The sequence below is a fragment of the Sabethes cyaneus genome, chromosome 2 (genome assembly GCF_943734655.1).
Source record: "Sabethes cyaneus chromosome 2, idSabCyanKW18_F2, whole genome shotgun sequence".
Taxonomy (NCBI): Eukaryota; Metazoa; Arthropoda; class Insecta; order Diptera; family Culicidae; genus Sabethes; species Sabethes cyaneus.
The window spans coordinates 30,686,877-30,710,802 of NC_071354.1; the positions used below are offsets into that span (position 1 = coordinate 30,686,877).

The 23,926-nt window shown below is 40.1% G+C and overlaps 1 protein-coding gene across 4 annotated transcripts in view; it reads left to right on the top strand.

Moving 5' to 3' along the window:
* The window catches only part of LOC128738433 (protein phosphatase 1 regulatory subunit 16A), a 301,989-nt gene extending 283,675 nt beyond the window's left edge, over window positions 1-18,314 (top strand). The window contains exons 10-12 of one of the 4 annotated variants that reach the window (XM_053833557.1): window positions 4,761-5,223; window positions 5,317-5,517; window positions 15,827-18,314. In XM_053833557.1, the coding sequence (XP_053689532.1) occupies window positions 4,761-5,223; window positions 5,317-5,517; window positions 15,827-16,227 (1,065 nt within the window). In that variant the 3' untranslated portion in view covers window positions 16,228-18,314. Of the gene's footprint in view, window positions 1-4,760; window positions 5,518-15,826 lie in introns of all 4 variants that reach the window. The other 3 variants (XM_053833556.1, XM_053833554.1, XM_053833555.1) reach the window with 3 other exon arrangements.
* The last annotated feature ends 5,612 nt before the right edge of the window (window positions 18,315-23,926 follow it).

Consider the following 23,926-nt stretch of genomic DNA (forward strand, 5'->3'; position numbering starts at 1 on the left):
GTCATGTGTTCGACAAAGTTGTAGAACTTTAAATTTCATTAAGCTTTGCCGAAGATACTAAGTATCTGCATCATATGGTTTGCGAGATATAATTGACTTTCTGTCGTGACCCCCTTAAAATCAGTTTTTTAAACTTTTTGTACACAAAACCTCATTTAACAGGTTCGACATGTTCTACAAACTTTTGGATACTATCAAAATACGTAACTTTTTAGAAGATGTATATATCATATGTTGCTTTATTTGCTTAAAAAATGGATTTGAAGCATAAATTTTACCGTTTTTACAAGTAATTTTTTCCGTAAATAGGCACCTACTGGCAGCTAAAGTTAGCATCGCTTGAACCGCCATAGAATATAGTATAAGTGTGCCAAAAATCTCGGCCGGATCTGGTCGGGCATTTTGATTAATTCAATTATGAATTACATACATATATGCTGGTTTTAGTTATCAGAGCTTTTTTATTCGTACATGTTCATAATAATTTCACAGGACCTCGTCCACGTTTGTTTCGCTATCTGTTGCAGAATTATTTTCGTTCTGGGACTTGTGTACAAGTTTGTATACTGCTGGTAACAACCGCATTGATTTTTTTACTGGTCGACTAGACTCGAGCAGTTGAATCGAGCAGTCCAGTCGAACAGTTTAATCAAGCAGTTGAGTCGAGTAGTTCAATCAAGCTGTTGAGTCGAGCAGTCGGGTCGAGTAGTCCAGTCGAGCAGTTTAATCGAGCAGTTAAGTCGACCTGTCGAATCAAATAGAAATCAAGCAGTTGAGTCGAGCAGTCTAGTTGAGTAGTTGAATCAAGCTGTTCAGTCAAGCAGTCCAGTCGAGCAGTTGAATGGAGTACTCTAGTCGAGCAGTTGAGTTGAGCACTCGAATCGAACAATTTAGTCAACCAGTCTAGTCGAGCAGTCGGGTTAAGCGGTTCAGTCGAGCGGTTCGAACAGTTGAGTCGAGTAGTCCAGTCGAACAGTTCAATCAAGCAATTGAGTCGAGTAGTCCAATCGAGCAGTTGAGTCGAGCAGGTGAGTCGAGCAGTTGGGTCGAGTAGTCCAGTCGAGCGTTGAGTCGAGTAGTCCAGTCGAGCAGTTTAATCGAGCAGTTAAGTCGAGCTGTCGAATCAAATAGAAGTCAAGCGAACAGTTTAATCAAACTGTTGAGTCGAGTAGTCCAATCGAGCAGTCGAGTCGAGTAGTAAGTCAAACAAATGTGTCAAGCAGTCGAATCGCATAGTTAAGTCGAGCAGTCCAGACGACCAATCAAATCTGATCAGTCTGATCGTTCAGTCCAGTCGAGCGGTCTAGTCAACCAGTTGAGCAATCGAGCAGTCCAGCAGTCAACCAGTGACTGAGGTGACTGAGAATACAACTCATTGTTACGAAAGCATGACGTCCTGTCAGGGGCCTGTTTTTAGTTACCGATAAGTCTCTTATGACGTCTTGTCAGAGTCCTGATTTTCGTTAGAGACATAAGCTTCTTATATAAATAGATGAGGCTCCTGAAGACGATAGTCATGTTTAACCCTTTGTGTTTAAAGTAATTGTATTTTATTTCATTTTTCTGTGGTCCGTGCCCAATAAATTTTTAAATAATGTACAAATGACAAATCTGCAGGTATTTGGCATATGCATGTGTCGTCTCTGCTTGGGATGTTACGAAATCGTGAAAAAAAGCATTTGTTTTATTTCAACGCAGATATTCACTTTTTTCATATTATTTTTAAAGTTTCTGAACAAATTGAGTAGTTTTTTTTTGTAAAACCTTATCTATTCGGTCTATAAAATTAAGTTTCTATTTTTCTATTTTGTTTTTTGATTTGAAATTGTGAAACTTAGCAGACGCTCATTGGACGGTTCTCATAAAGAATTTTAACGACCAAAATTTGATATATTTTGCGCCATTTGAATAATTTGTAATTCGGTTTGTTTCAATCTAATTGCTATCCATTCCATGTACAAATTCATTGTCAAAGCTCCATAATCAATCATAGCTAGCTTTTTAATTTCGAATGATTCACAAAATCACAAAAATTGGCCAAATGATAGATTTTCTTTCTGTCTCACTCGCACTGATTTATTGGAGATTGTTTCTTTGAGCCACTTTAAGCAACTGCCCAGTTAGCATCGAGATACGATTCTGTAATAATAAGCCAGTCAGTAGGATGTTTGCACTTGCCCCTTACCTGTCCTGTACTCGCCCGGCCGCGAGGTCGGTCGATAAAGAAGGGCCAAGTTTTAGAAAGACGTTTTAAGCCCACGGTTTTGCTTTAGTGACTAGTAGTAGAGTGAGAGAACCTAGACGAGAAGAAATCTCCCAACTAACATTTTTGTTGAGTAATAGCTTATTAAACTATTGTACAGCTAATTCACGTGGAACAAGTGCTTGATAAGCTATTATACAACAAAAATGTTACTTGGGCTCGATACTCGTACGAAAGAACTCTTGCCAGAGGTGACGAAAGCATCCAAGGTTACCGAAAAAAGAGTCACACAATATTAGATCAAAAGCGGCGGAGCATATTTTGAGTAACAACTATTTGCTAACCAATCATAAACGATTACTATGCACGAAAGTTTGAACTATGCGGAAAGTTTGAAGATCTACAAGAGATGCTCCTTTACTTTACTAAACAAATTGAAATACGTGAAATTGAGGCTCAATTCAACTATTTGAGCGCATCAAGCTTTCGTGATTACATTCGTCGCATAGAAGGAAATATAGAAGCGGACCCAATATCGTTTTGAAGCTACGTTAAAAACCATCAAGCTACAAAAGGTATACCAGAAAACATGCATTACCATGCAATAGATGCGACCACCTGACAGGAGTCCGTGAATAGGTACATGTCTGAGTTATCAACATTCTTCGTAAAAAATTGTGCTGGTGCTCTCGCGTACCTCGCGTATAAAAGGAAAAATGGAGTGAAAAACACCGACACTTGAACACGGATAATAAGCAGTTCGCTCACTATATAGCGATTCTGCAAAAAGAACGAAGTGCGGAATACAATACCTGGATGATGTCGCAACAGATGAGAATACTGGTCGTAGTGATAATGTCCATTCTACAAAATAAAATTATCGAGGGATGTCCATTCTTAGTTGTCTGCCTAAAGTGTTTGAAAGTATGGCGCAGAATGAACTCTACCAATGTGTTTAATCCCTAATTACTACAGAACAACACGGTTTTATGAAAAAACACTCGACCACAACAAATTTCGACAGTAGTGGACAAAATAGAAGAACGACAACGGATCGACGCAGTGTATGTTGATTTCGCCAAAGCTTTTGATAAGATTACAAGGACACATTCTAGCGATAGGGAGGGTTACCAGAATGGATAACGTAATTGCAAATTGCAGTCGCCAAAATTATACACTGCCGACCCTTCAATTTTACCGTATAATCCCGACGCTGACATAGTGTTGTACACTTCAAACGGCTATCAACACGCTCATGAATTGGTACAGTTTGAACGGAATGGAACTAAATGTTACCAAAGGCTGCATAAAGAACGAAGTGCTGAATACATCATCTGGACGGTTCCACGTTTGTTTATTCATCTTATCACGAACTTTGCATATCCACACTCACACATATATTATCTGATCTTAAGCATCAACTTATCTGTTGCAGACACTGATAAAGTCTGCACATCATAGGTGAAATACGTAAAACAAAGCCTTGGGATTCAACGTCTTCCTAAGACTTGACCCTTCTTTATCGACAGACTTCGCTACTGGCTCTATCTAGCAAGCACTACCCAGCCGAGATTTGAACAGACATACAACGATTGCCCCGAAATGGTCTCATTGGCTGCAAAACAGTTGAAACGTTCGTTTGCCCCTGGTTTTGCTGGTCTGCCCACAACTTTAATTTGCTGTTGTCTAGCATTGTTAGCACAGCCTCTATGTGACATATTCAACCGCTTGTTCCAGCAAACAATATTTCCTCGTATCTGGAAGCAGTCGTTTATAATACCTCCCAGCCAGCACAAATCCGTATATCTTAATTCGGAATTGTAAATAAAGCCTTATAAAGTGCACACAAGTTGATTTTTAATACCTCGACCATTTTGGGAATAAACGGAATGAATAGAATAGGATATTGCTTGATGATTCAAAAGTTCATTGATTTTGTTAACGATTGATGAATTTGAATAGGAGTTGTTTTTGTACATTTCAGGAGATACAGTGGGACTTCGATTTTGGCAACAAAAGTATCCGTTTTTGGCAACACAAAATATTTTAGTTTCTTTTTTTTTTTTTTTAATTCTATATTAGAGAGGTTTTCAGCCTGCGGCTGGTTCGCCTCTTAAATATTTTAGTTCCAAAAATATGCTTAAATATCAGTCAGTTTCCGCATACATGCTTTAAATGACGAAAAAATGATGCCCTCAGTCTGTTCATGAAAAAAAGCTTGCGGTTTCGAACAATAATATTTTTATTGCCGTAGGACTACGTCTTACCGCAGGTTACCAAAAACATTTTCACCGGACGGATTGCTCTTGGCGGATTTTTTAAACATAAAATGGTTGCAATCGTTGATTAACAATATGTCATTTTCTAACGTATTTACATTCAATTTTTTCATATCAATAGGGGTCTCGATTTTGGCACGGTTTCGATTTTGGCAACATAGGTGACACGCATTTGTTGCCAAATTCGAAATCCTACTGTACTTACTTGCCAATTATATTCGAAGTGTGAAAAAATGGGGTATGTACTAACTTTTTATTATTTGTCTTCTTTTTTTCAGGGCTACACGACGCCGGATGGTGCGACGATACCGAGCGGTAACACAATGGCGCCCAACGGTGAAAACAATAACCAATCATCGTGGTCATCACGATCTAACAGTTCCCATGCTTCCTCTTCCATCAACTCCACAGCCGTCAGTAATAGCAAAACCACCAACGGTCATCTAAATTCTGTGAATAATAACAACAACAGCAGCATCAACAGCAATAGCAGTAATAACAGCACGAGTGTGACGTCAATTAACGGACTTAGTAATAATCGCTACAACAATCACCTGAACAATAACAACAACAACAACAATAATAGCAAAGATCACAACTACATGCACGGAGCGACCACTACCTCATCGTCCTCGTCGGCCTACTCGACGTCCTCTTCGCAGCCGAACTCGCTGATCCAGTACGACCGTCGATCACCGGAGGGCAAGGACAATGATTCCTTCATGAGCGAAAGCAGCGGTGGTAAGATTCTCAGTAGCAACAGCAACAACAACAACAACAACATCAACAGTCTCAAATCTCACTCACCACTACCCTCTTCCGCATCTTCATCAGTCAATGGCAATCTAGTCAGTAGTAGCAATAGTAGTAATCTGCAATCAAACATTCCAAACTCACTGATGACGACGACGACGACGGCGGCATCGGTAGCGGCGGTGACGGCTTCGACGAGTACGGCCACTGCCACCACGGAAGTGTACTCGACCTCCAACAACGAGAACGGAAAGATCAACGTCCAAGTCACCGTCCTAGTGGGTGAGTATTTTCCTCCAACCCTCCTCCTCCTTCTTGCTCTGTTTGATTGCTTGCTTGCCGCGCGCGCTAGTGAGGTTTTCCTTCTGCTTTCCGCTGCTGCTACGAGTACTTTTACTTCTTTCTTCCTAAACCCTAACAATGCGGGGGTACGACAGATGATTTAAAGTTTGATTAATATCGTTTAGCGAAGATCTTCATAAAGTCAATCCTAACCCCAACCAACATAATCCCGTCTCGGCGAGCTAAAACAACTATGTATTTGAGTGTGCTTTGTGCTATTGCTTACCCCTTCGTCATTTGTTATCTGTCTGGCGTGGTACTTTGTGTACATTAGCTGCATTGTATCCTTTCTGGCTGCTAACCCTACATTATCATCTGTATTTTACCCACCCATGGCGCTTCTGGTGTTGTGCTGCGTTGGCTCCACTTTTCTGTCTATTTATGTTGATGAGGGCTGTCATAAATTCCAATCAACACATTTTGGTCTCGAAAAAAAAGGAACAAAAAAACCGACGCGGACGGCACTGGGATCCTTTGCCAATTTGGTGTTTTCCATTCTTGAATTTTGGGCACAGTCCCAAAACACTGCAAGAAACACTGTGTAGGATGTTTTTACCTTTGGTAACCCACGTTCCTGCTCGTTTCAGTTTGGGAAAGTTTTCCCCACACACACCACACACTAGTGTGTGGTGGACGTACTTTTTTGTGCCATTAAAAATTTAAACACGGGTTGTTTGTCATACACGACAGGCAACGACAACCAACGTCCTGGCCTGACTGTCATATGTTGGGTACGTACCGAAAGAAGGGCAAGTCTCCAAGCCACAAACTGAGACGGTGATAAATTTTACATACCTAACTGTTGAGAGCGGAGTCTCAACGCTTTGCTTTAGAGAAGGTTGACGACAATGTTGAAACTTTTTTTTCGGGGTTCACTTAACTTGAACCTAAACTAACCAACCTATTATTAACTGACGGTGAAACTTTTTCGACCCTGCTGAAGTTAATATACGTCGGATAGGTTAATATACATAAAAACTATTCGTAACAGTCACCTGGTCGTTTGAAGCGATAGCTTAATTAAAAAGTAATATGCGGTACAGATATGATAACAGGTTGTTTTTCATTTTATTCCTTTGGGAAATTCTCTATTAAAATATCGATACGCAGAGTCTAAAATATTCGTTTAAACGAAATTGAATCTAACTCGGTGTGAGTTAGTTGTAATATATTCTATCGTTAAATGCGCTCCGAAATGTCGAAGTTGAAGTAACTTTGATGGATACTTTTGCTAGTTTAGTCCACAGAAGAATGTTCTGACGATAACGTCCAATTGTATCTATGGTGGTAGTTTTCAATCGTTTATTTTCAACTGAATTTATTATGGCAAAATAATAAAAAATCTGACAAAAGATAACAATCTTAGACTTGAATATCAGTAAAGCATTATTTTTCGATTCATTCGGTTGAGGACTGCCGCTCTCCAATTCCTTAGACACCATACACTCACCGCCAGGTGTTGCTACAGCTGGTCGTCCTAATCGTTTTATTCTTGCCGGATTTGAAGTAAGCCGCGTTGGTTCCGAATTCCGCGTAAAGACGCCATTTCATAAAATCAGAAATTGGCGTGAAAAGCCCCGTTAACTTCGAAAGTTGCATAAAAATCCAAGATTAAAAGCCTCGTAGTAGAAATACGCATCAAAATAGTCGCCGTAAAGACTTCAGTGCAACTAGAATTTCTCCTTTTTGAGCTGTTGCATTTCAATTCAATTATTATCAAGTACTACGCTTTAAACTAACTTTCGTGCTCAGGCACAACTCCAGATCAGCCGCGGGTTGTTCCCGCGAGTTCAGATTCCGAAGACCCTTGAAACTCTCGACCGAACACTAACACGATCACACACTTAGCAAATGGATCGCGGCTAAATTGGTTTTCTTTGCAAAATAAGGCCGGTCCAATTGCTCAAACTGGTCGGTTTGATTGGTTACAGTGACTCCTAAGCTAGATTCTATGACTGGTTTTCGAAATAAATTTAACAATAATGCACTTCAGTGGATAATTAATAATGCACTTCATTTCCAAAATTTGTGAGGAATGGGCTCGATTGCGATTATTCTTATTAATGCCACTGCCGCCTACAATGCGCTCCCCTAGATTTTGTTACGTCGCCTATCCCCAATAGAAAGAGAATTCGTAGGACAATACCAGGTTGGTTTTACTTTATGGGGGCCCTTGCTACTACGTATCAAATTGTCACACTTCGACAAATGCTCCAGAAATGTGGGCAGTGCAACCTATTATAGGATCCATTATAGGAATTCTAGTGTATTTTCCATATAAAGCGTCCACTAATGGCGACCTTTCGCATTGTTAACCATAAAATGGACTCTAGTCCAGAGAAAACAACGTTTACTTCCCAAGCACAGTCACTAATCACTATTGACGAAGGGGTTGATAAGTTCATATATTTGAGATGCGTGTGTTGCGAAGGCCACACTCGTGTGATCTAATTTTCTCACACACACATACTCTTTCTAACGAACACGCCGGCATGTGCATCCCTTTAAAACTTTTGCTCTTATTTCTTCATGCAATGCAACGAGTTTTGCAGCCGTTGCAGCTCGATCTGCTGATACCGATTACTCACGACGGCTCGTACTCCCGCCCGTGAGTAGAATCGATGGCGAAGATGAAGAAGAAGAAGAAAAAGTAATACAAAATTTGTATTCCAGTGCGCCACCACCTTACGGGCAGCTGATTCCCAACGAATTTTTTTACTCGGGAAATAGCTATTCAGGAAGACGATGTGAGCAAGTGTGTGCGCGAGTATGTGGGTAGCAGAATGTCTGCACACCGTACCCGCCCTACTAGCACAGTTGTAGAGATGGGAACTATCATTAAAAATCGTTACTGATAACTATCAGTAGTTTCAATACGTTACTGATAACTATCAGTAAATATCAGTAATTTTACCCATCACGGCATTGTAGCAAAAAAATAGGAAATTGTAATAACTGCATTATTCATTGTAATTTATCAGGTGAACTTCATGGGGCGTTGCGCAACTACCGACCAGATTTTTTCCATCCGACAGATCTTGCAGAAATGTTGAGGGTACATCATGTCCTCGGATCACATCTTTATTGATTTCAAAGCAACATACGATACAGTCCATCGAGACCAGCTATGGTACATAATGCACGAAAACGGTTTTCCGGATAAACTGACCTGACTAATCAGAGCTACATTGGAACGAGTGATGCGTTTTGCACGTCTCCGGGACACACTCGAGTCCCTTCGGACTCGGCGATAGTTGGGACAAGGTGACAGCTTATCCAGTATGCTGTTCAACATCACTCTTCAGGCGGTGCTCCGACCAGCGAATATCGAAATGAGAGGCATGGTTTTCATCGAGGGTAGAAGTATATGAATCACGACATACTTTCACTGCTTGAGAATCCCAGAGACTCCCATTTATATCTGACGAAATTCGGTAGGCTACGGTGGGCCGGGTACCTCGTAAGGATGTCGGACGACAGAGCAACGACAACAGTTCTTTTCAACAACCCCACCGGCACCGGAAACACGAAGACTCGACATGCAAGATGGCTTGACCAAGTCGAAAATGATTTATGACTTTTAAGACGATTGGGAAACTTGCGACGAATGGCCCAAGATCGAGTTTAATAGAGATGACTGCTTGAAACAGCACGAACTACCCCGGCTCTAGGCTGCTGACGACAACGACGACATATTGTGTCACTGTCATCTATCGTACACAACTACCGACCATTAACTTTAAACCAACTGATTTTTCTAACGGGACGACTTAATTGTATCAGTAAGCATCAATAACTGCGAAACCTTACTGATACTTAGTGATATTATTGCTTACTGATAACTATCAGTAATTAATGACCAGGCGTGAAATCGTGCTGAGCCGTTGAAATGTAGTTTTTAGTGCGGGATAGTATTACTTCACTTACTTTTATTTCAAATAATTTAGTTGCCGCAGAGAGGCTAGGAACATAAAAGAATGTTTCCAAATGTCAGCAAGTTTGCCATGGTTCCTTACTGTAAGAGGGTTTAATAATCTGTCATAGTGTTCGTAAAGCGTTCTCATAGGCACACGATTGACCATATCATCTGTCACTAAACTTGTGTAAAATGAAAAGGCGATACAAAGCCTATGATAGTCTAGCAAACCCTGCCGCCAGTAGATAGTGCTGATGGCATACTTTTTACTGATGCATGAGGAAATCAAAGACTGGCATATCTAGTTCCTGTAATAATCTTAGACATAACGGATTAGCCAATACTGCTATGAAACTCATAAGCAAACGCAAATCAACCAAATCAGCCGGAAAACAATCCACAGCAATTTCAGCAATACTGTCAGAGGCAGTTTCATCAGAAAAGACGAAAGGGAAAAGTTCTGCGAACATCTCGCAAAGGTCAGAGATCGAGTTCGCTTCAATCGTCACGCACACGTTGCAAGGTATAGAAGGCATAGAAAGATATTTCCTTTTGGAGTTTTTATCTCAATTTTTAAAGCCAAAGAAGGGGTAGCAAAAACTTTAAAACTAATTTGCAATGACCTTAGCAGAATATTTTACAACTAGTCGTAAAATATAGAACGTGGGAAAAGTTGTATTTTAGCACACTGACAAAATTATAACATATTTAAACCTACCTGCTAAGTTATTGACAAAAATTGAGTTTTTAATTCGTATTTTTCAAAATGTTGTACTTATCAAGGCGTTCCAAAACACATGAACTTTGCGTGAATAAGCTAAGTAATAAGAAAATTTTGCTTGTAATAAATATATGTCTCCGTAATAATTGGAAGAGAGGGACGTTAAAGAGAGTCTCAATTTTACTTAGGTTCTTTTGAAAAAGTACTCTAGATACTTTGTCTATTACAAGTGAAGAAGATAGAGAGCACAGAGTGAAAAAGAAACAGAAAAAGAAGAGAGGAAGAGAAAAGACAGGGAGAAGGAAAAAAGTGAGATAGATAGAGAGTGTAGGGGATAAATAGAGAGAAAGACATGAAGAGTAAAATCTACGGAAACAAAGGGAGAAAAAAGAGAAATCGACAGAAAAAGAGAGAGAAGTCGACAGAAAAAGCAGTGCTGCGAAGCCCACACTCGTGTGGTCTAATTTCCTCACACACGCGTACTCATTCTAACAAACACGCCGGCATAAGCATCCCTTTTGGACTCTCGCTCCTATTGATTCATGCACTGCAACAAGTTTTTGCGAGTGTGTGTTTAGTCAACAGCTACAGTCGTCGCTCTCGTTTGTTGTTGAAGTCCAAGCTGCAGATACCGATTACTTGCGAGGGTTCGCACTCCCGCCCGTGAGTAGAATCGAGCACGAAGATGAACAAAAGAAAAAGTAATGCAAAATTTGTATCCCAGAGCGCCACTAACTTCACGAGAAGTTGATTGTTTATTGACTCGTGAATAAGCTATACAGGAAGACGATGTGAGGGTGTGCGTGCGCGAGTGTGTGGATAGCAGAATGTCTGCATACAGCAATGGCGGCTGTTTCTTTTACGCCTACGTGAGCGGTGTAAGCGTTGAATGCTATGCTTCTCATCCTCTCTCGCGTGTAAGTAGGCATCGTTGACTTCTCGCTCGATTCGCAACATTGCGAAAAAGAGGGAGAAACCGACAGAAAAAGAGAGAAAAATCCACAGAATAGAGAGAGAATTCAACAGAAAAAGAGAAATAAATCGACAGAAAAAGAGAGAGAAATTGGCAGAAAAAGGGAAAGCAATCGACATAAAAAGAGAACGAAATCGACAAAAAAGGGATAGAAATGTTCAGAAATAAAGGCAAATCGACAGAAAAACAGAAAAACAAAGCGACAGAAAAAAAGAGATAAATCGACAAAAAAGAAAGATAAATCAACGGAAATAGAAAAATATCGACAGAAAAAGGAGAAAAATCAACACAAAAAGAAAGAGAAATATCCAGGAAAAAGAGTGATAGTGTCAACCCAGCGAAAAGGAATAAAATTCGCTAGTTGGATTGAACTGGTAAGGCCCCCGTAGCCAGATGTATCAATCTTGATGTAATTTCGAATTATATTTAGATTCTTTGTAAATATTAGACCTTATACATGATGTTAGATAACGATAATTTTTCAGGGAGTGATAAAGGACCACATTTGGTGAAAAAAATGGTCAAAACTCAATCATTACAAAGTCATTAAATATATTTTTTTTATTATTTTTATTTTTAATGTGGTTAGTTCTAGTAGTTCTTATACAAAAAGTATGCTTGATAGCTCCTGGTACTTTTATTCGAAAGCTGAGAAAATTTTGTACCGAAAATTGTCTTTAAGCTTCCTACTTCATAAAATTCAGTAATTTTTCAGATGCAAAAAGCTTTAAAATAAGTGTTATTCAAGATGTTTTCATCAAATTTCTCCTAAAAATGTGTAAAAAAGTTGATTGCTTTTATCTACCAATTTGAAGCTCTGGTACCGTTCTACATTTCGTTCTTTGGCGTGAAACGGCTAACTATTTTAGTTTAATGTCAATTTAATTTTAAACGTATCGTTTTGGGTGTTGAATTAGTATCTGAAAACTGCACGAATTCATACATCACGCATAGCACACTACATCACTGCGTGCGACAGATACAGTCCGACGCGTATGGAAAACAACAACGAAACATACTTCTCGGGTCTCTCTATGACGTTTTTGAAAACGATTGCACCATCAAAATGTATTCTCCGGAGAACTCACGAGCATTTACTTTTGCTATGGCGTCGCTAATAATTAGCTTAACAATTATTGTTAAGCAACGATAGCGCAGCGGGAGTATGGTTGTAGATTTATCGTTTTGTTTTAATTCTGGAACTTTAATGATGACGCGCTGTGTCACTTCCGAGAAGGAATGTTGTTTTCAACGAGGCTTCGCGGAGAGCAGCACCGGCAATTGGCTATGAAGTTTTGCGGATTGTGCGAAACGATCCCAAGACAAGCATAAGTCAAGGTGCGCCACAGAATCATGTCAAACTGGAAGGTGGGGAGCGTGTTGAACCGGGTAAAAATGTACCCTTTCCACACTACCTACAGCTTCAAGAGCTGCTGCCTGCGGATAAACATAAACCTAACCGGTTTGAATTTTGCAGAATTATGCAAGCAAAAGTGGAGGCGAACCCTCAATTTATGTAAAACATTGTTGTTCTTGTCGTTGTTTTAATACGTGTTCGACCGTGTCCATCGCACGTGGCGATTTAGTGTGCTATGCGTGATGTATGAATGCGTACAGTTTTCAGATACTACAGCTTTAAAATGGTAGATATTAGCAATCAATTTTATCACGCTTTTTAAGGAGAAATTCGATCAAAACGCCTTGAGGAAAACTTATTTCAAAGCTTTTGCTTCTGAAAAGTTATTAAATTTCTTGAAGTAGGCTGTTACAATTTTCAGTATAAAATTTTCGAATGAAAACAACGGATTTGAGCTAGCTAGCATACTTTTTAACTCATTATGACCCGGGTATACCAAAATTTGGACCAAATGAAGTGAAACTCTGTAATCTATTATATCATGGCTCGAATGTGTCGGGAAACGCAAAATCGTCATTTGGAATGCTTTCAAGGCCAAAATATCGCAGGTTTAATATTTCATAGGCTCAGTTTCAAACAAACAAATTACAAAGTTTTTACAGATTTCTTATCGAATTTTGTAATAGACTTTACATATAAATACCAATTTACATGTCAGCTAATGTTTCGTCACTAAATGTAGACTTTTTCTTGCGTTTTGGTGACAAAGTTTTTTTCGCCATTTTTTCAACTTTTTTTCCGCCATTTATCACAACTTTGCACTGTTGAAAATACAGATGAAATGACAAAAACTGACAAATTATATCACACACACATCAGATTGATGTCTTATCTCTCTTGTAGTGATATATTTACAATGCTAACTATTGAAATTCAGCAGAAAACAGGTTTTGAAGACGAGGTATGATATTCATACGCTAGGACATAATGGGTTAAACTAGAGCTAATCCAAGGCAAATTGAACCGAAATATTAAAAAGTCTCAATAACTCTGTAATGATTGAGATTTCACCATATGGTTTATAAGCAATTACGGAATAGAGCTAACACACTTATACGAAAAGCTAAAATCGAACACCTTAGTGCTCTGCTAATCTTGCTTCTGACGAGTCTTCAACCAGCCTTTGGAAAAAGTTAAAGCAGCTTGGAGTTGGTAATTCAGTCGGTGGTGAAGAGTGTTCCTTTGATCCCAGTGTGGTAAATGCTAAATTTTGCAAGCCATTTTACCAACGAAAGCAATCATTACGTACATTCAAATATATGGCTTGAAGAAGGATTTCCAACCCGTAAGTGAACATGAAGTAATAAAAGCTTTTCACGATATTATGTCAAATGCAGCTGGATCGGACAATTTCCCAAAAAGGTTCTTGAAACTCGTTTTTCCATTAGTGGTCAACCAAATCGTGCATTTGTACAACAAAATAATCGAGACGTCTGTTTTTCCCGATGCCTGGAAACGTGCAAAAATTATACCATTACGCAAGAAGAAACATCTTAACTCTATTGACAATATCCGCCCGATTAGTTTGATAAGCGTACTATCGAAAGTTTTTGAAAAGCTAATACAAATACAGAAAATACAAATTAGCTCTTTTCTATCTTCTGCTCGACTCATCTCCGATCATCAAGCAGGTTTCCGTCAGGGACAAGGCGTTAAATCTGCACCTGAATATTTGTGTCATTTTGCCAGAGTTACCTGGAATTATCGGGCACATTTGAGGGAAGGTTGCATGCCATATGTTGCCAATCGGATAAATGTCATTTTAATTTACCAACTCGTATCTTCGGACAAACGAGAGTTCATCAGCGTTTATTGCGATTTTACAGATGAGATGCAAAATGAATCGCAAACTTTTCAATTTTCCTGTTATATTATGCTGTCCTATAATCCGTCGAATTCCGGTAATGTTTCGGCAATCGGATTAGTTAAATTCAGCATTTCATGTAGCACCAGTTGGATGGGAAGGTTATCAACCGGTAGTCGCACCCACCGGAGCCAACTTTTGTCTAAGCTGTGCGAAACGAAGAAGCCGAAAGCGAACTCCGGAATAAATCTTATTAGTTTTGGCTCATTTGAGTTGATTTCAGTTCAATTTTGCCTAGCTTCAGGGTTGGCTTCGCCTTCGAGAAACTTGGTTGAACACACTGGAATTACACTTGTACTCTATACAATTGTGCTGGAAAACGTTGTTTCGGTCGTTGTGTTCGTCGTTTGGGCAGAGAATAGCTTGTCTACTATATATGTCCCATTGCCATTAGAGTCAAATCCGGCAGCATAATTTTCAGACGACAACGAAGTGGGATTAATTGTCTCCTCCTCCTCAATCGATGCACACATCACGTAATTGTACGGTTAGAATTGAAATAACGTTAATTAGGTTAAAAGTTTGAAGGTTATCTGCTAAGTAGGGTACACTCCTGATGAAGATTTTCGCAGACAAAATTTCTCGGAAATTCAGTCCCGCTTTTCACGGCATGGAGCGCTAGAATTTCATTTTAACGAATATCTATTTAAATTTTGCTTTCCCCAAATGTGTATTTATAAACCGTTATCGTCTTTTATTTGCTCTAAACCATCTACCATAAACATTAAGTACTGTCAACATCAAGTTGTTTTACCCAAAATAGCATTACTTTAGGGCGAATAGCTTAATTTTCCGGTCCTAGTGCCAGAGATGTTGCGTGTTATTTCGTTCACTAAAACCGACTCAGTTCGGATTCGCTCATTATCTTACGGATATAAATTGTTCTTTTGCACCACAAGGAAGTAACCTAAGAACGCTGCCATTTTCAATATTTTTCTACGAATTATGGATAATTTGTCTTACCCTCTCTGTAAGTGGTGTTTTAAGGAATCTATCATGCTTTGAAATATCAGCGGTCTTATTCCATTCAAGTGTTATTTTTAGTGACCATCGCTTCTACAACATAGACAAAATACGCTTATACTTATGTATAGCTTGCTTGCTTCTGCTAGCCAATGTTCCTTCCAGTAACCACAGTACCTAACATTTAATATTTCGTAGTTTAATGGAAAATACTGTAAAACCCTACCAGCAAAAGAAAAAAACAATGTCTCTTTTTCTGTTTCTTTTCTCCGTCTCCTCATTCGCCTCACAATTCCCCTCGCGCGAAATCAACATTTCCCCCCTCAAAAAAAAAAAACGAAACTCACGCACGCCATTCTTCTTCAACCGCATATTATCATCCCACCAATCACAAGATCCATCTGTCGCAGGAACGCTGGCCGACCTGAAGAAGCACCGTTCGCAGAACCGATCGAGCGTTAGTCCGGAGAACGGATCGCTGCTGAGTGCCCAAAGCCTGGGCAGCCTGACGAATGGGGCCGGTGGACAATCGCTGGAGCTGGCGCTAGTTTCGTCCGCCGATCATCACACTTTTGCTCAGCAGTACGGCGGAGGTGGTGGTGGTGGTGGCAGTGGCGCCACCAGCGGAGGAGATAAGTCCGCCATCTCAACGCTGAGCAATGCAACCGGAAATGGGACCCTGGCGACGGTCGAGGGTAACGGGACACCGAGTGGGACGATGAATAAGTTCAGTGGCAACACAAGTGACGTTGTCAGTGATAGTACCCGATCGCGGCGATGCTGCGTGCTGATGTAAACTAACGATCGGAGAGGAGAGGGTAAGTGTGGTTCCGACCCATCGGAACCGGGATGGATATTGTCTGTTTTAAGCAGCTACATACAAGAGGGAACTGAAAGTTGTGATACACTGTGAGGAAGGTTAAGAAACCTGGTTAATAACCCTGCGAGGGTTCCAACTGTGTTTTGTAAATATTGCATGTAAAGTAGCCACCGTCAAAATATTGTTCGCGTTATTTTTTTCTGTTCTGGAATCCGGTAAGCAAACGATTTCTTTAGTATTATTAAACTATATCAGCAGAAGGTAGCAACAAAATTCATCACTTATTCAGTATTCAGTATAGTACTTAATAGGAAGAGTCGATTTTCTGTTTTATTTTGGTTTGTTAGTTCAGCAAGTTTATCGAGTAAATAGCATGTCTCACGTTCGACGACGCCTACTTAGCCAAATACAGAAACCTATGCACGTGTAGGGAAATCACACACATAGACGAAGGAATATATATGTTTAGAAAACAAACAATAGCAGCATAGCATGTGTGTTCAGTAAATAAATCATTCAACAAGTTGGAGATTGTTTTCATCTACAAAATAATTTTACCAGTGTCTGTAAATGCTTTTGATTTCATGTTCTTGACTGTACTGTTTTACTATCTCTGAACGCTTTAAAATGAATGAATAGCAGCTACTGAAACTTAATGTGGAAATGTTTATGTTAATTCTAAACTTTTACAATTATGACTTGGAATCGAAACTACCTTGTTTTTTTTTCACCCAGAATTATGCAAAACCGTTCAGCCAACCGAGGGCAGCCTGCGCAATTTTCAAGTAGGGTTTTCACCTTTGAAATTAAAACTTCTAACCGAAGCGGCTCTGAGTCAATATCTATCTACCGACGAGTGCAGTGTGTTTTTATTTATTTTTTCTTCTTTGGCCAGGTACTTGACTTGACTTAACTGACCGTAACAAAATTATTCGATTCCACAATACTGCGCCTGTTCGTCGCGTATACACGCATTCTCTCCTCACCACAATTGGTAAATAATTCAATCAACCAAACGAAAGGAAAATTTTGAATTGGAGTAAATTTCCAATTATCTATTGCATCGACAAACATTTTTAAAGCTTTGTTTCGCGTGAAATCGAAAGCAAAAGCAGACATAGTTTAGGGTAAAATTCTACTTCTTTTGCTTGCAGCCAACAGTAAACGAGAACTTTGTTCCGTAGAATAGCACTTTTAGCCTACAAAACTCATTCGAATCGGTGTGTAAAATTCTCAAACAATTGGATGCATACAGTAAGCAACCAAAAACAAAACAAAAGTCATCAAATTGTTGTTACTAAGGAATCCTAACATGTAGTGCTAATCGCCTGAGTATGAGAGTTACAAAACGAAAACAGAGTGAGTTTTCCCGTGAGGAAAAAACTGAAACAAAACAATAATCTGATATGGAAACAGCAAATAGCAGGCGTAGGCTGTAAGGCGTAGAATGTAAATATTCTGTAAAGTTTATACCTATACTCAATTTCGTTTATAAAATAGTCGAAGAGTCGTTGAACAATTATATTTACATCATCAGCATCATCATCAGTATAGCAAAGCAAACTCCTGAAAAAGCAAATACAAACAACCCACATTCTAACCAACCATCCTAGCTTAAAAGCACACCACCTCGTTCGTCGTGATTAATCGTTTCAAGAAGGGTGAGTAATAATACAAATTAAATATTGAAACCGAATGTTCATTTCACAAAACCACAAGCAATCGAAAGCAAAAGCACACCAGACCTTCTTCTTATGGAATAAACAATAAAACAAACAAAGTGAATATCAACCAATCAACCATCCACCAAGAAGATGGCGGAAGGCACGGATATCCTCGTAAAAACCACAACAACCCAAAAAATGCTGTTCATTATTTGTAAAGGTTATTTGTTATAGTATTGTAACATCCGTCGTCGTATACTTATGGCTCATTATTATTATTATTATTATTACTTTTTTTTGTTACAAACTCCTCACGACATTTTAGTCACAAAGATCCAAGGAATATCGTTATCGATGCAAACTAAGAGACAGAGAGAATATATTCAAACATATTTAAAAGAAAACAAAACAAAAATAAGCTGGCTTGGTTGCCTGAAACGGTGCAGCTTTGCTTCTAGGACGTTCCGAATTTCCGTGAGTTACTGAGATTTTTAGGAATAGACGGATGAACAAAAAGATGGTGTTTAATGGTGAGTAAAAAAAAAACAATTTTGATTGATTTACATACAAATTAATTATAACAATAATAATAATACTCTCCCATAAGAAAAAAAGAATATCAAGTCAATATAGAAATCATGACGGCTATTGTTTATTGGGTCAGAAACCCCTGAAGGTGACCTAGATTAAATCAACGTACAGTGGTTAAACAAAATGATTGGGACAGGTCAAATTTCAACAAAATTCAGACGGCCGTAAATTCTACAAATTCTAGACATTTTTAGGTGAAACTAATTGCATTCGACGGAGAAATTTTTCAAGTTTTTTCTAAAATATTTCAAGATTCACAGAAGCCAGATGCCGAAAACTGTTTTTTTGCATCGCTTGTATCTTTTTCTGTCTTAACAATTTAATAATACCTATTTCGTCCAAAAACTAGACTTCATTTCCACTCGAACGGTGAAAAGAGTATGGAATCCCGTACTCCGTATCCGTACCCATACTTATATAGTTTCGGATATTCCCAATATTCCCTGATTTCACGGAAATGGCCATAACTTGGGTTTTTCTCGACGGATATCCATCCTCTTTTCACCAATCGACTGGAAATAAAGCCTAGTTTTGGGATAAAATATGACTATCATAATATTTCCATGACAGATTCAAGATTCAAGCGAGGAAAAAAAATCAGTTTTTGACATGCCCGCGAACAACACAGCATATCTCTACTAGGTTTCTACTGGTTACTGCGAATCTTAAAATATTATAAAAAAAACTGGAAAGATTTCCTTGTCGAATGCAAGTGCTTTCATCTAAAAATGTTCGGTTTTGTAGAAGTTATTTCGAAGTAATTTCGTCAAAATTTTGCCATTCTCTTCTTTACCAGCCGAGAGCCGGGTTAGCTCTTGTCGTATCAAGAATTCCTCTCCACTGTACTCGGTCCTGAGCTACTCGCCGCCAATTCGTTAAGCGTCTCGACACGCGCAAGTTGGCTTCAACCTGGTCAAGCCATTTAGCACGTTGGGCCCCTCTATTCCTGGTGCCTGAAGGGAACGGATTTTAATGTGCAGTCGTTCGGCATCCTTGCGACGTGGACAGTGCACCGTAGTCTCCCAACTTTCGCCAGGTGTACAATGGGAATCTCTCCAAGCAGTGCCTGTAGATTCGTCGTGATTCATACACCTCCGCCACTCTCCACTTTCCGTTTGTACTCCGCCAAAAATAATCCGCGACACCTTTCGTTCAAATACGGCAAGTGCACGTATGTCTTCAGTAAGCAAATTTACTGTCTCAAGTCCGTATAGGACTATCGGTCTGATAAGAGGTTTGAAAGGTACCGAAAGGTATTTCCAGCACGCTACTATATCACGGAGGATAAAAAGAAGCCTCTATTTACACTACTACAAATATGCGAGACAGATGTGCCTGAAACTCTTCTATCGTATTGACATAGCTAGTTTTTGAGAGACGTGACAACCACTTGCTTCTGGTGCTAGTATATAGGAACAATCCAATGTACACCAGCGCTAGTAGCAAGCTGTTGTCACTGCAAAACTAGTTATCTTCAATGAGACGGTGTGTAGTCAATACCGACACGTTACCCGTTATCACGTTATACATCTGTCTCTCTTTTAATCTGTTTTTGAAGGACAGTGTTGGCGCGGCTGAACTCTTTTTTTTTTCGTTTTTCGCTACATAGCTAGCATAAAGGTTTGTTTACGATCGGCATCTATATACGGAAAGTGATTGTGCCATTTAATTCAGATTGTTGGTCAAACTATAGAAAATATGAAAATTATAGTGTTTCTATTCAGGTCAATAGGTGATATATTGTATGAAAATATCATTCTAGACGTGAAATCTGTGAGTAAAAATAGAGTAAAAAAACCAGTGAAGGATAAACTTACCTGTAGGAAACCTGAAAACAGAAGGAAAATTTGATACTGATTGCAATACAGTTGCTGAAAAATCACAGAAGATATCGGGAAGCAGTGAACAGTAGGAGAGTGAAGAAAATCTGCTATCTGGATTCGTAAGCGTGGGAGAAAATTGGAAAGTAAGATGTAAAATAGTAGAAACATCTAACCTTATTAATAAAATAAATTAGTTTTAGCTGTTACAAAAAGTGCTGCTGAGAATTTATTTGCTCGTTTGGGCACCCGAACAGACAGTAATCCCCCGAATAGGCCCTTGGATGGTACAGTTTGCTGATTGTAACTTCTTAGGCTTCTTCAAATAGATACAATTGGTTTTTGGTAGACGATAACCCTTTGATAAGCCCCAACAATGTGCCAAAAATAAGCTTGATTGTTAATTGCGCAATTAAGAAATTACGGTGGGCGATCGTGCAATACCACGCATTGAGTTATTTGGGCGATTGCTTTACACTCAAGTCTTTTTTTACAAGGTTTGTTTTTTTCGATTACTCGAAAACGGTGCAGCTAAGGAACTATTTACAATCTACGTGAGGAATGTCGAGCTACTCCCAAATGTATTGAGAAATAACTTTTTCGTCCTGCCGGATATTTAAAAAACATAGACACCACTATAGAAAATGGGCCTAAAATAGCCGCAACAACTTACTCATTTCTCGCGACTATAACTCAAATTCAGTAGCGTTTCATTAAGACCAAAATGCACTCCGATATTCAGTAAATGTTATTCTATCAATTGGTATAAGAATCTTGTCTCGAATACTTACTTAGGTGGCTTGCCGTCCTAAGACAAAGCCTGTTGAACAAAGTTTCTCCATGTAACTCGGTTGAGGGCTACCGCTCTCCAATTGCTCGGAACCGAGTACTCTCCGCCAGATCTCGCTCCACCTGGTCTAACCATCTTGCTCGCTGCGCTCCTGGTCGTCTTGTTCCTACCGGGTACCGGAGGCGAACACCATCTTTGCAGGGTAGTTGTCCGGCATTCTTGCAACATGCCCTGCCCATCGTATCCGTCAAGTTTTAGCCACCTACCACCTTCTGGATACTGGGTTCGCCATAGAGCTGTGCGAGTTCATGGTTCATCCTCCGCCTCCATACTCCGTTCTCCTCTACGCCGCCGAAGATCGTTCTTAGCACTCGTCGTTCGAAAACTCCGAGCACTGGCAGGTCCTCCTAGAGCATTGTCCATGTTTCATGCCCGTAGAGAACAACCGGTCTAATAAGCGTCTTGTGCAGGGTGCACTTTGTACGGGGACTTAGTCTGCTCGACCGCAATTGCTTGTGAAGACCATAGTAAGCACGACTTCCGCTGATAATACGCCTCCGAATCCCACGGCTGGTATCATTGTCCGCCGTTACCAGTGAGCCAAGGTAGACAAATTCATCGACTACCTCAAACTCATCGTCGTCGATCAATATACTACTGCCTAAGCGGTGTCGTTCGGCCTCGGTTCCGCTTGCCAGCATGTACTTTGTTTTAGACGTATTTACCTTTAACCCAATAATTTTTTCTGCTTCGCGCTTTAGTCTGGTGTACTGTTCAGCCACCGGCACAGATGTTCTGCCGATAATACCCGTGAACAGCAGGCATGAAAGACCATCACCTTGACGAAGCCCTCTGTGTGATTCGAATGAACTTGACAATCTTCCCGAAATCCGAACACAGCACTGTGTAGATTTAATCGTAGATTTAATCAGCTTGATGAGCTTCCTGGGGAAGCTGTTCTCGTCCATGATTTTCCATAGTTCTTTCCGGTCGGTGGTATCATATGCGGCTTTGAAGTCAACGAATAAATGATGCGTGGGAACTCTGTATTCACGGCCCTTTTGGAGGATTTGCTGCAGTGTAAATATTTGATCCGCTGTAGACCGACCTTCGACGAAGCCGGCTTGATAAGGTCCCACAAATCTATTCGCAATTGGTGATAGACGGCGGAAAATGTTTGGGACAGCACTTTATAGGCGGCATTGAGAACGGTGATCGCTCGATAGTTCTCACAGTCCAACTTGTCGCCCTTTTTATAGATCGGGCAGATAACCCCATCTTTCCACTCCTCCGGTAGCTGTTCCATATTCCAAATTCTAACAATTAGTCGGTGTAGACAAACGGTCAGCTTTTCTGGTCCCATTTTAATAAGCTCCGCTCCGATGCCATCTTTTCCAGCTGACTTGTTGTTCTTTTGCTGCATGATGGCCTCCTTAACTTCGCCTATCGTTGGGGCTGGCACCTCTTCCCCGTTTGTTGCACCGTCGAAATCACTTTCCCCGCCGCCATGGTTCTCCGCCTGGGCGCCATTCAGGTGTTCGTCGAAGTGCTGCTTCCACCTATCGGTCATCTCACGATCGTCCGTCAGAATACTGCCAGTCTTATCCCGGCACATTTCGGCTCACGGCACAAAGTCTTTGCGGGATCCGTTCAGTTTCTGGTAGAACTTTCGCGTTTCCTGAGAACTGGAGTTGGTATGGTCCAATTCCTGATTACGTTGGTCGTTTTAAAGAAGCTTCTCGCATCATGCCTCTCGAAGCAATTCTTCGCCTCCGCAAGAACGCGATTCGAGTGCTGGCGTTTCTTACGACGATGAAGTCTCTTTTCGGTATCGGCGTGTCAGAATTGCAGTCAGTATATGACTTCTAGCTCGATTCTTCTCGTCAAAATCACTGGTTGGCACTCTGAGTCAAACCACTAGAAGTGACTGCAACAGTAGTACCTCAACAGTTCTCGTAATGTAGTAGCTTCCACTGCTCGCTCAGGTTCCTTTCAACTTGTTCACTGATCCACTCATCACTTTTCAGAACGAGAGTGCTCTGCAACAACTGTTCAGTCGTGTCTTCTTCGTGAGTCTCGAGTTGAAGACGCTGGACAACCGGGGGCGGATCTTGCTTACTACGAGATAGTCGTCTGAGTCGATGTTTGGTTCCCGGAAGGAACGCACATCTGTGACATCAGAAAAGTGCCGGCCATCACCAAAACGTGATCGATCTCAGAGCAGGCCTCTAGGGTATTTCCAGGAGTTTCCAGGTGTGCTTGCGAATGTTCCATCGTGCAAAATAAGTACTAGCGATAGCCACTCCTTTGGCTGCAGCTGATTAAGGGGGCATAGTACTTTTTACACCATATTTTTTGCCTTATTTCAAATATTTTTTTCTCGACAACGCGAAAAGCGAATCGATTCGTGTTTATTGCTTGCTAAACATTGCACTTTATACTAATATTTGCAGTTTTGTTTGCATATGCGAACCTCTTCCCCTCTCCCCCACGGCTCCTTGAACATGATCATTCGAAAAAAACATGATTTGCGGTACCATGGATTGGCGCTGGGGGGCTTATCCGAATTGAAAAATTCCAAAACGACATGAAAGAATATTAAATTATCTCGTGTTTGACCCATCCTTTTTTTAAAATTCGAACGCATAACAAAATGGCGGACATTCAAACATAAAAGTAAGGTTTTTAGCCGAAAAAATTGACTTTAAACATTTCTAAAAAATACAAAAATTGTAATATCGAAAAAAGGATGGGTCAAACACTAGATAATTTTGTTAGCTTTGAAACAAAAAAAGAATCATGAGAATTGG